The 13,046-nt window shown below is 39.6% G+C and overlaps 1 protein-coding gene across 1 annotated transcript in view; it reads right to left on the reverse strand.

The window, feature by feature from the left end:
• LOC101735336 (calcium/calmodulin-dependent protein kinase kinase 2) overlaps positions 1–7,268 on the reverse strand; it is a 171,608-nt gene extending 164,340 nt beyond the window's left edge. The window contains exon 1 of the mRNA XM_038016235.2: positions 7,055–7,268. Coding sequence (XP_037872163.1) covers positions 7,055–7,084 — 30 coding nt within the window. The 5' untranslated portion in view covers positions 7,085–7,268. The remainder of the gene's footprint in view (positions 1–7,054) is intronic.
• Positions 7,269–13,046: the final 5,778 nt, after the last annotated feature.

Consider the following 13,046-nt stretch of genomic DNA (forward strand, 5'->3'; position numbering starts at 1 on the left):
ATTTTATGCGTGTTTTCGTGTCCATATCGCTCTGTGAGATATCCATCGACGCTTCGACCTTGCCCGTGGATATTACATGTTCAATAACTAATAAAATGGAGTAGAAAAACTGTACATGAACCAAAACAACATGATTTTCTCTCAATTTTAACCATGCTGTAATCTTTTTATTATTGCTTAAATAGGTGGACGAGCTCACAACCCACCTGGTGTTAAGTGGTTACCGGAATCAATAGATCTATAACGTAAATACCGTCACCTGCCTTGAGATATGCGTTCTAAAGTCTCAGTTTTTACAGTACAATGGCCACCCCACCCCTCAAACCGAAACGCATTACTACTTCACGGCAGAAACATGCAGGGCGGTTGCACCTACCCGCGCGGACTCACAAGAGGTCCTGCCACCAGTAAAAGTTATATCTCGCCTATTTATACAATTCAATTGAAATACCGTAATTTGTTTTGGAAGACAGACTAGCGTACGATCTCCCGGCTACCTTCGACCAGCGATATCAGGATACACTCAAGCAGAGCTACTTCAAACTTCGTTCGAAAAATTACATACCGAATAATCATAACAGTGAAGGGAAATCGTGCTGGAAATACAACAAGCCAAGGCAGGGTGGTGGTACCTACCCTTGCGGACTCACAAGACGTCCTACCACCAGTAATTACGCAATATATAGTTTTGCTGGTTTGATTTTTATACCAAGATGTTATTCCTTCACCGTGGAATGTTTCTGTCAAAATAACAGCTTGCAGCTACGAATTGTTATAAAACAATAAGCTCTTAATACGCATAAAGAACTACACATTTTTTTTATTGCTCTTGTAGGCAGACGAGCATACGGCCCACCTGATGGTGAGTAGTTACCGTCGCCCATGGACTTCAGCAATGCCAGGGGCAGAGCCAAGCCGCTGTCTACCGCAAAACATTATTCAAACGACGTGCAAGTCACTTGTGGTAGGACCTCTTGTGAGTCCGCACTGGTAGGTACCACCTCCCTGCCTATTTCAGCCGTGAAGCAGTAATGCCTTTCGCTTTGAAGGGTGGGGCAGCCGTTGTAACTATACCTTAGAACTTATATCTCAAGGTGCGTGGCGCATTTACGTTGAAGATGTATATGGGCTCTAGTAACCACTTAACACCAGGTGGGCTGCGAGCTCGTCCACTCATCTAACAAAAAAAAAAAAAAAGAGTGATTGAAAACTGAATCCGCAAATTCAAATTCATTCGTGTACACAGAGGGCGCGGCTCCCGAATCCACGGAACCAATAAAAAGCTACTGAAATAAAGACAGTATTGCCCATTCGGAACCGGAATGAAATACGTTTTTATATTCCATGTCTTATAGGATCTTGTGGTGGAAATATCATAACTTAATTAATTTTTCCGGTCACCGTGCTCGTCGAACCTCGCCGGATCTTCTCAGCGGGTCGCGTTTCCGATCCGGTGGTAGATTCTGCGAAGCACTGCTCTAGCTAGGGTCAGTGTTAGCAACACTCCGGTTTGAGCTCCGTGTGCTCACCTACACACGTTAGGGTGAAGCTGAAATAGCCTCTCAAGGCTCTCAGCATAGACAGGAAAAAATATATATTTTTCACTGCGGCTCACCCCTATAATATTTTAAATCATTGCAACAACTGCATTTGACAACATGATAGGGTTGAACCGGCTGTAATATATCCGGGTACCCGGTCATACTGGATAAATTTTAATCGCATCAAGTAATAATTCTCGCTTACGTGCTACCTGTCATATTTGACATTTGTCAATTGATTGCTATAATAGTTTTATTTATTTAACTAGCTGTACCCGCCCGCTTCGCTGGGTAATTCAAATTAACATTATTATTTCTCACCCCCACAGAGATTCTCATCATTAACGCCCCCGCAACTGGTATAGAGAGTCCAACACTCATATCCATTAAGTACATGTATTTTCTACATGGATACCAAGTTTCAAGTCAATCGGATTCATGGTTCAGTAGTTAAAATGGAGCATCCGTAAAAACCACTGTAGATTTATATATTAGTATAAATAAAAAACTGTTTCTGTGGCTGTATGTTCTGGTCTCTTCCTCTTTGTGGTAGAACAGAGCAGGAGAAGAACTAAAATATATCAGATATTAAAACTTAAATTGAAAATAATTGCACGTCATAGACTCGGTGGCCTTACCGTTTTTAATAATCTCTGCGAAATGACCGCACAGAGATCAACTATGATAGCGTTTCAATCCAATCGTTTTAATAGATAGTTTTACACGAAGATAGTCAGTGAGAATGTCGTCGTGGCCTAAAGGATAAGACGTCCGATGCATTAGTGTTGAGCGATGCACCGGTGTTCGAATCCCAGGCGGGTGCCGATTTTTCTAATGAAGTACGTACTCAATAAAAGTTCACGATTGACTTCCACGGTGAATGAATAACATCGTATAATAAAAATCAAACCCGCCAAATTATAATTTGCATAAATACTGGTGGTAGGTTATCTTGTGAGTCCGCGCGGATTGGTACCCCCCTGCCTATTTCTGCCGTGAAGCAGTAATGCGTTTCGGTTTAAAGGGTGGGGCAGCCGTTGTAACTATACTTGAGACCTTTTAGAACTTATGTCTCAAGGTGGGTGGCGCATTTACGCCGTAGATGTCTTACTCAGTTAATTACAATTGTTCAGTATAAGGAAACAGCTGGTGGCTGGGCCAATTGTGATTGTGATGACCCGAATCACTTAGCACCAGTTTGATCGTGAACTCATTCACCGATGCAATAATACAAAAAAGATGATAAACGAATAAAACATTAATAACGCCTGAACTTAGACATATAACGAACTTTCTGCTGTACGAATTAACATCCGGAGCTTTTGAGCTTAAATTGCGTTAACAACTTTCGTGTTCAAATGAATTAGTAATTCAATTTCCTTTGTACATAATGTATACACATGTAAGCGTGTATGGAGTATATGTCTACTTTTTTTTCTACCTATTTTAGTAGCCTCTTATTATTCTTAGTTATTCTAGATTCACAGATCTAGTAGGTGAGCTCTAGGGGCTCAAACCGGGAGTGTTGCTAACACTGACCCTAGCAAGAGCAGTGCTTCGCAGAATCTACCACCGGATCGGAAACGCGACCCACTGAGAAGATCCGGCGAGAAACTCAGTGGACTAGTCTATGGCTTAATTGACCCAGGAGCTTTACCCGGGCATGGTAAGGAACCTTCTAACGGGGATCCAGTGTCCGGGAGAGTGTATTTGCGTCGTTCAGGGGCTCTTAAGCATATTAGCCCATAAAGTCCCAAATATCCCTACGCGCTACTTAGGCGCAGGAACCTTGGAGGAAGTTCGGTCCCTGGCTCAAGAAAAAAGTTTATTTTAAGATGGAGAGGGATTGCTGCTACCCAGGGGGTCTCTTCAGTTCCACTAGATCCAATAGCGCGTGCATTTATCGCACCAACCTAACTCGAGGGTGCTTTTAAGATGTCATTATTATTATTATTTGAGCGCCCCTCCACGGTGTTTCCCGAGCGCTATGACATATCCTTCTTCAAACGAGACTTGGTACTTAACGGTAGGCAGCGCCCCTGGCATTACTGAAGTCCATAGGCGACGGTAACCACTCACCATCAGGTGGGCTGTATGATCGTCTGCCTACAAGGACAATAACAAAAAAAAAAATCGTTAGTAGAGTCACCAGTCTGGAGTTTCTTAAGTCTTCAAAACGTTTAGGTATCAGATGAGTGAGTGCAATTACCAAGGACGTGTGGGTACGCCATCGAGCTGTACCTTCCCAAACCACAGAAGTATGTAGTTTTCGACATTTATCGAAAAACAATCCGACGACCTTGATTCTTTCCATTGATTGGTGACCTTGATTAGTGCGCTACAGGGCTGGGAATCCCGTTTGGAAGCAAAAAATTCATTAAAATTTTTGTAGTTCAGTATTTGGGAGTACTTGTAATGTGTATGTCTCTGACGTCATACAAGAAAATCGTAAAAATGCGCTGCTGGGGAAGGAATATTAAAAAAAAATACATATATCTTTAAGAATTTTTATCCCACTTTTAATGTAATAATTTAATACCTTCAGGCAAAAAATCAAAATCAAAAATTTCAAAATCAAAATCAAAATCAAAAATTATACTATATACTATATAATATTATATTATATATTATAAGCCCATATACATCTACAACGTAAATGCGCCACCCACCTTGAGATATAAGTTCTAAGATCTCAGTATAGTTACAACGGCTGCCCTACCCTTCAAAACAAAACGCATTACAGCTTCACGGCAGAAATAGGCAGGGCGGTGGTATCTACCCGTGCGGACTCACAAGAGGCCCTATCACCAGTAAAAATTCATAAGTATTCATTTATTTAAAAAAATAAAACAATGTCAAATATCGTTGAAATTTTTGTTAAAGACCCGAGCGGAGCCAGAGCGGGCCGCTAGTAAGTGATATTATTATATTTAGTGCATTACTAAAACTAATCAAAATCAGTCTCGCATCATTGTTTAGAGCAAAATAATTCTCATTAAGTATGGGCTAAAAATACGTACGTTGCAATTCAAGCTAGAACAGAATATTCCCTTACAAATTGCATTCTCTACTTAAAAATGTTTCATTCAAATTTAAAACCGAAGCGTTATGTTACAGCGTAAGCACAAAATCGAACGTTTCATAAAAGATCTGTTTTAATTAAAATATATCTTGAATCTTTTTGAAAAGTAATTTAACGGTAGCTTTCTTTCAAAATTGATCTGGAAAATAGAGTAATAGAAAATAGAATTCAGGCTCAAAACGCTGGACTGGCAACTATTGTTTTTTTTTAACGAAATTCCTTATGGGACGATGCGGAGGGGTACCCTAACCGGGAAAAAAATGTCCGTAGCGTAAGATTTTATTAGTAATAGACACAGTGTACGACTTAACTTTGTAATAACGTACAAAAAATAACATATTTTTTTATAATTCATTGACCACGATCTCAGAGCGTTCGTTTGCGCAATACACTAACTCTTATGCAAACAACCGTGAATGAAGTGTACCACAATAAGTTCGCACGTTACCGAATGACCGTGGGTTGTTGCGAAACCTCCAGTTTTATTTTCGTTATACCTCGAATAGAACTTAAAATTAATATTTTTATGATACAGAACTTTGTTCCTATCCGGTGTCCACACATCTTTTCTTTTCTTCCCTACTTGTTCGCTGATAGCTTAAGAGGCTATTCCAGCTACACCTGGACAGGTAGGTGAGCTCACGAGCTCAACCTGAGAAGATTTGCTAACACTAGCCCTAGTAAGAGCAGTGCTACGTAGAATCTACTACGGAATCGCGACCCACTGAGAAGATCCGTAGAGAAACTCATTGGCCCGTGTCTATGGGCTATTTTTTTTTCTCTTTTTTCATCGATATATGTAAAAGGTCAGAAAACGTATGGTCTATATATGTAATATTGTAGTGCTAATGATTACTGGAGTCCATGGACAATATTGCTGCAACGGACTTGAGACATGCGCTTAAAGTCACAATTAATTATATTGAACTATACTCATACTATATATTGAATTATACTATACTTCAAATCGGAACGTATGGTTCTTGTCAGGTTTCTATTTTTTATTGCTTAGATGGGTAGACGAGCTCACAGCCCACCTGGTGTTAAGTGGTTACTAGAGCCCATAGACATTCACAACGTAAATGTGCTACCCACCATGAGATATAAGTTCTAAAGTTACAAGTATAGTTTCTTGTCAGAAACAATCAGAATGGTGGCAAATAGCAGTATCGGATCAATTTTATTATGGTATAATAAGCAAATCGCGAATATATTAAATTTAAAATCCCAGTTTATTCACAAAGCTGGTCTTTCTTCGTTCGAAAAATCATTTCCGGCGTTATTTTAAAATTCTATTTACTCGACATGCCTGTCACTTGCGATACATCGATGGAGTATTGATATCACGGCCCTTGAATACGCTACGTCGATAGCTTATCGGTGGCTTATAATAACGTAAACATTGGCTTCGGAGAGCAAAGCTGGCTAGATTCAAAGAGCTTTTTCACTAAAACCGTCGCGTGCAACAGCTAATCAATTCACGGACATAGACGAGGAAATGTGATTATTTTTAGAGGCCAGAAGATAATAGCTGATAATAGCTTATCCGGCTATTCACGAGACGGATATACAATCTCTACAATCTCTAACTACTGCTATATTTTCTTATCTAGTTAGCTTTAGCAGTTTCCCCTCATATCCACATTTAATTTTCTATCCCATCCCTAATTTAATCGGGGAAGTGCGTATTGTAAACCTAGACAAATAGCTATCATAGTGGACAAAGCTCTACATATTTCTGGCGTGAAGCATTTGTGTATGCCGATCTGAAAAGTCCCACTAAGCACACTGGTGTCAAGTGACGCGGTAGGCGCTCATCCGCGAGTTGACTGATGAATTTATTTATTTAAAAGTAATTTTCTTACAAATGCCTTTTAATTAAGAGCTCTATCTGCGTCCAAAGTGAAGATGTATATGCAGAAATTATGTTAAAACTCAACTTTAAACAGTGGTAGTTAATTAAGACTCTAACTTCATATTCTCAAGGTAGTTGACTGCATACGTGTCGTTTTTATGAGCTGCAACAAAGATTCAATACCAGATCCACTTAATATCCGTTCAGGAAATTGAAATAAAAAAGTATTTCTTGATGTTTTTGATGAGGGCACACAAAAAATTATATAGTATGTATTAATTTATTATAAGTATAAAAAGCTTCAGTTTCATCGCTGTTCTTAGGATTACCGTTACCTGAGAGTCGCTATCGGCTTGTATTCTTCTAGCTTTAAATTAAGAAGTTCTATAGAATATTGAAATTCAAATCTCAAGCGATGAAGGTTTCGTTTTTAAAAAATACGTATGATACTGAATTATTTTATCAGAGTAGAGTAACTTTACAACAGCTACGTTGGAATCAATTAGCTGAGAGTAAAAATTGACCTAATTCTGTATTAACTTTAATTTTGTAAATTTTTTTTTTTGGAACACTCACCGCACCTCCTCCGCTTTTTCGCTCTGACATGTTTCAGGGATCATAACACGCGCGCCGACAACACCGAAACAAAACAAAACAATAAAATTGTCGAAATAATTTACAAACGTCACGAACACTCGCATGAAAAATTTTCGTAACAAAATTTCGCGATTTCCTAATGTTTACATTTGGAATACTGTTTGGAGCCCGAATGACGACCAGTCGCCTCCGGTGTTTGGGGGGAACTGGGTGCGCGCGCTGCCGCGTTGCCATGGCAACCTTTTACGTTTTGTTTCCAACGATACTAGAACACCCATGAATGAGAATGAGGCGTAATGGATTCTTACTCCGTATCAAGCGGTCAATGGACACCAAAGGTACTCAGAATACGACTGTCATCGACCTTGAGTTAAATCACAGTTTTGCTTACGATAAAGTGCCTATTTGATAGGTTTTTATTTTTTATTGCTTAGTTGCGTGGAAGGATAATGGCTTAGAAGAGAGCTTGAAAGTTCGTTGGGGACTTTCTGACACCCTGGATGAGTGAACAGAATGTTGTGGCATTAGATGGCCCTCTGGATTTTCCAGGAAGGACGCTTCTGTGCTCACTCATATGCTAAACAATTTCACAATAGAAAAGTTCCTTTTTTTAATTTCTTAGAGGCGGACGAGCTTAGGGTGGACGAGCTCACAGCCCACCTGGTGTTAAATGGTTACTGGAGCCCATATACATCTACAACGTAAATGCCGCCACCCATTTTGAGATATGAGTATTAAGGTCTCAGTATAGTTACAACAGCTGCCCCGCCCTTCAAACCGAAACGCATCGCAGCTTCACCACCACCTGTGAGAATTGTAATTTGGAGTGCTTGTTTACTTTGTGGCAGAAATGGAATGGACAGTGGTAGCAACTAGTGCACTAATAGCTAGTAAAAAGTATGTAGAGTTGATCGAAAATTTGGATATGCGAAAAATCATCCAGCTACTAAAGATTAACACTTCACACAAAAAATGATTAGTAAGAATCAGCGGGATTAGTAAGAAGCAGTTTAAAAAATTCACCGCGCAATATCAAGTATTGCATATTAAGTCACAATTGTTTGATGATCGTTATTTTTAATTTTATTCCCGGGCCCAAGCTTTCCCGTCTTCTGACGTGTCAACTTTAAATTTTTGTTTAAAGTTGTTTTGAGTTTTAACTTAATTTCTGCATATATACATCTTCACTTTGGACGCAGATAAAGCTCTTAATTAAAAGGCACTTGTAAGAAAATTAATTTTACTCCCTATATAGACAATACATGCTTTTTTTTTATTGCCCTTGTAGGCAGACGAGCACACGGCCCACCTGATGGTGAATGGTTACCGTCGCCCATGGACTTCAGCAATGCCAGGGGCAGAGCCAAGCCACTGTCTACCGCTAAATGAGCGCTGATGAGCGCCTCCCGCGTCACTTGATACCAGTGTGCTTAGTACGAGTTTTTTAACGTTCTCGTTAGCGTTAAAGTTAACTCAAGAACGTTTGAACGTTTGCCGCTAGGGGCGCTGTTCCAACTGCATACATATTTGAGTTAACTTTCACGCTATCGAGAGCGTTTAAGAACTCGCATTGAGTACACATATAAACTGTGTATCTACCAATTTTAACATGTTTTTCTTAGCTGTATCGGAATTTATCAATGTATTCACTGACTTCAAGAAGTCTGTTTAACTTGAAACTTTGCTCACATATTAAGAAGCGATGACAACACTGTATTGCCTTGGCCCAAAATCCCAACTCGGATCATGTCTTTTTCCGAAAAAGTTGTTTTTGAAGTGAAAACTTCTTTAGAATCGTTGTGATTTCAAACCGGATGCAACGGAAAAAACGACAGGTAAGAGACACAAATACAAAGAATGAGACAGAAATATACATACTATTTAATACAGCGCCATCTGTGAGATTTTTTAATACTAACGTGTGTATGAAAGCTCTTGTAGTGAATTTTAATTTAGGATTATACGTGAAATTAAAATATCAATTCACAGAGGGCGCTACCTTACAATTATTTACTAATGACAAAATTTTACATATACTTAAGACGTTTAGGATAATTGTATTTTAATTTTGGAAGGTTTCACTTCTACCACGTGTGAATTGCACACATTTTGTTTTTTTAATGCTCTGTCTGGCTTTCTCTTTGAAGTTTGAGTGTCTTTGTTTAAGTTTCTATACTTTATTTATTTACGTACAATAGAGTTGAATTTTGTGTCGATTCTATAAGTAGCTTTTACTTAATCGACAATACTTATACCTATTATAATCGCCGACTCTCTCACGTAATATTAATTAGTACATAAATTAATTAGCAATGATGGGCACTTTGGGTTAATTGAATGTAATGTCATTATGAGTTAAGCTCTGAGTGAGCTTTCTATTCAATTAGCTTTGAGTAAAAATTTGAGATGGCGCACTCATTCAAACTAGGTAAATACTTTTAAGTCTGTTACTTAGTTTTACAAATTTAAGTTTCTTGTCTCTACAGGCTTATGCGGATAAAGTTGTTCCAACAGTTTTTTCCACAAGCCAATTCTCTTTGAATAGTGAAACAGCTCATAACAGCAAATAAACCATATAAATTTCAGTCTCATATCAAGTTACATTAACGTTATGATGTCCATGGTACCTGAGTTTATGTCTACGCCGATAAAATAAGCCCGTACCATAATAAACACCATGAAAACTTTCAAGCAATAAAAAAAAAAGAAAGCTCTATAAACCTATACAATATACGAAGGATGGTAACGAGAGTATTTATATAAAACATCGATAAATAAGGAACCAAAAAACAAGTATTGGTCTGAAAGGACGGGCGACCAGCCAAAGCGAAGAGATATTGGAGCTATTGAAATGATATTTTTTTGTTTTTCAAACAAGTCTTAAGTGGATCTTTTTTTATGATTGAAGGTTTACTGGTGGCCTTGAGACCTTTCCAGTTTCACCAGGACAGGTGAGCGAGCAAAGGCTCAGCCAGGAGGGGTAGGGTTAGCTAACAGCCACTCGAGCGCAGGTGGATCTATTGTATCGTAGGCAGCTTTCCATTAGATAGATGTCATATTTGTTTCCTTGACTAAGCAGTATAAAAAATACGGCTTTATATATGAGAATTGAACGACACCGTCTGGTGCTCTTTTTCAATCCGCAGCCCACGAGTCGCGGCAGAAATGGAACCTTAGTGTCAGATAGTGCCGCGCTTTCTGACACGGTGCGGGACTTTCTGACACTTTGGATGAGTGGACAGAATGTTGTGACACTAGGTTGCCGAAAATCCTTATAGGTTTCTCAAGAAGGACGCTTATATGCTCACTAATAAAGAAGGGTGAAAGGCTATTTGGTTTAAGCGACATTTTGCAACTTTACAGAAGAGCCATTCAAAGTTTAAAATTTGGAAAAAATATCATAACAAAAAAATCTTCATCAATTTTTTTTATTGCCCTTGTAGGTAGACGAGCATACGGCCCACCTGATAGTGAGTGGTTATCGTCCCCATGGACTTCAGCAATACCAGGGGCAGAGCGAAGCCGCTGCCTACCGAAAGTAATTGAATGGGGTAAACGTAATTATGTTCAATTAAAAATATGGAATTGTTGATGCTAATACCAAATAAAACGCACCATTATTTACAAATAAAAATGTCGCGTGTTAAACGAAAATTCCTTTTGGAATCCCAAAAAAAATGACCAGTAGACAATGTACAGAAAAAAATAAACAAGTTTCAAGAATGCTTAATTTTAAAATTCCGATACCCCCCATTGAAGCTGCCATATCTCAATATACTGTCCTGTGCAAAAGTAGAGTCATCCATCGTAAATAATATTGTGATGAAGTGGACCGCCGGCCTTATGGTTGTTGTTCGTAAGAGAACCTCACTGATTGTACAAAAGGGCCGGTACCCAGGGACCGGGAGCGGTCCGGGGTCTTGTCAGTTCGTCCCGGAAATGTTTATGCTGCGTTGTCTAACTAGAAACTAGAATGTGTTACTTTTGTTTGCTCACAACGATCAACTCGAGCAAAGAATAGTTTTAGCAGAAGGCGTACTAGACTTCAGATGTCTGTTTCAAATATAAACACATTATCTTTGATTGTGTCACTACTTCTTGCTTCATCTGAGACGGAGATGAAGGAGCTTCTGGACAGACTAGAGGCTATAAGCCTAAACATGGGACTAGCAATTAACAAAAGCAAGACCAAGCTGCTAGTCGTAGACCGCTTCTCATCCATTCAGCGTACGGGCCTTTTGGCAGAATACGAGGCCGTAGACCAGTTTGTCTACCTTGGTTCTGTGATCACGGATAAGGGGAGCTGTGAGCCTGAAATACGCCGACGTATTGGAATGGCTAAAACAGCTATGACGCAGTTGAGCAAAGTTTGAAAAGATCGTAATATTTCGAATAGGACCAAAATACATCTTGTGCACTCACTGGTCTTTCCAATCGCTCTCTATGGAGCAGAAACATGGACCATAAAAGCAGCTGACCGAAACAGACTTGATGCTTTTGAAATGTGGTGCTGGCGCTGCCTATTAAGGATTCCATGGACAGCCCACCGCACGAACATCTCGGTCCTACATCAGCTTAAAATGGAGAACGCTCAACGCCTGTCTGCCACCTGTCCTACTGTAGCCAATGCGCTACTTTGGCCACGTTGCCCGGAGAGGTGTAGACAACTTGGAACGTCTGATGGTCACTGGGAAAGAAGGAAAACGTCCTAGAGGCCGGAGCCCCAAACGTTGGTCCGACCAGATCTCCGAGCAAACCAGCGGACCATTTAGCGCTGCACTACACCAGGCAACTGACCGGAACCGATGAGGCTGACAGTCGACAAGCTGAAACGGAGTCACGATCTTCAACAATGAGGGAGCGATGGAGAAGAAGTGTCACTAATCAACAGCAAATTACTCTTTGATTGTCCGACACACATTATTTCGCGTCTGTTTATCTCGTTATTGATTTCTGACAATGATAAACTGCACCATGGTTCCTAAGTTCAAATCTCGGTCGGAATCAGTGTATTTATTCAAAATATTATATATTTTTTTCTGTTATTGCTTAGATGGGTGGACGATCTCACAGCCCACCTGGTGTTAAATGGTTACTGGAGCCCATAGACATCTACAACGTAAATGCCGCCACCCACCTTGATATTAAGTTTTAAGGTCTCAGTATTGTTACAACGGCTGTCCCACCCTTCAAACCGAAATGCATTAGTGCTTCACGGCAGAAATAGGCGAGGTGGTGGTAATTACCCGTGCAAACTCCTGGTTCTACCACCAGTTCTTACGCCAATCATAATTCTGCGGGTTTGATTTTACGATGCTATTCCTTCACCGTGTAAGGCAATCGTGAAGATTTTTAAGTACGTGTTTCATTAGAAAAATTGGTACCCGCAAGCGGGATCCGAACACCGGTGCATCGCTACATACGAATGCACCGGACGTCTTATCCTTAATGCCAGACTTGTGTGTCATGTCATTTAAATTGTTTTCTTTTGACATATCAAAGCAATACCGTTGAGGTTCGTTAGTGATAATCTGTACGGAATGCCTATCGCCTGTCTTTGCCGCGGTACATTTATAACTCCTGTTTGAAAGGCTAGAAATATCATATACACATTTGTATTAAGACTTCAAACCCAAAGTCCTATGTACACAGTAACTTGACGTTGAAATAAATAGAGATTAATAGAGATTTTTATGGTAGGCAGCGGCTTGGCTCTGCCCCTGGCATTGCTGACGTCCATGAGCGACGGTGAACACTTACCATCAGGTGGGCCGTATGCTCGTGTCTACCTACAAAGGCAATAAAAAAAAAGATAACGGTAATATTTTAGTTAACTTGATAAGCGAGCTTGATTTAACCCAATAAAAAAAAAGGTTCAATGAAGTTAGTTTTTTTACCTATCGTTGATTTAATTGCCTCATCTGTTTTTTTTTCTGTATTATTATTCTATGATGAGAGAGTCTTGGGATAC

Source organism: Bombyx mori, chromosome 16, assembly GCF_030269925.1.
Source record: "Bombyx mori chromosome 16, ASM3026992v2".
Lineage (NCBI taxonomy): Eukaryota > Metazoa > Arthropoda > Insecta > Lepidoptera > Bombycidae > Bombyx > Bombyx mori.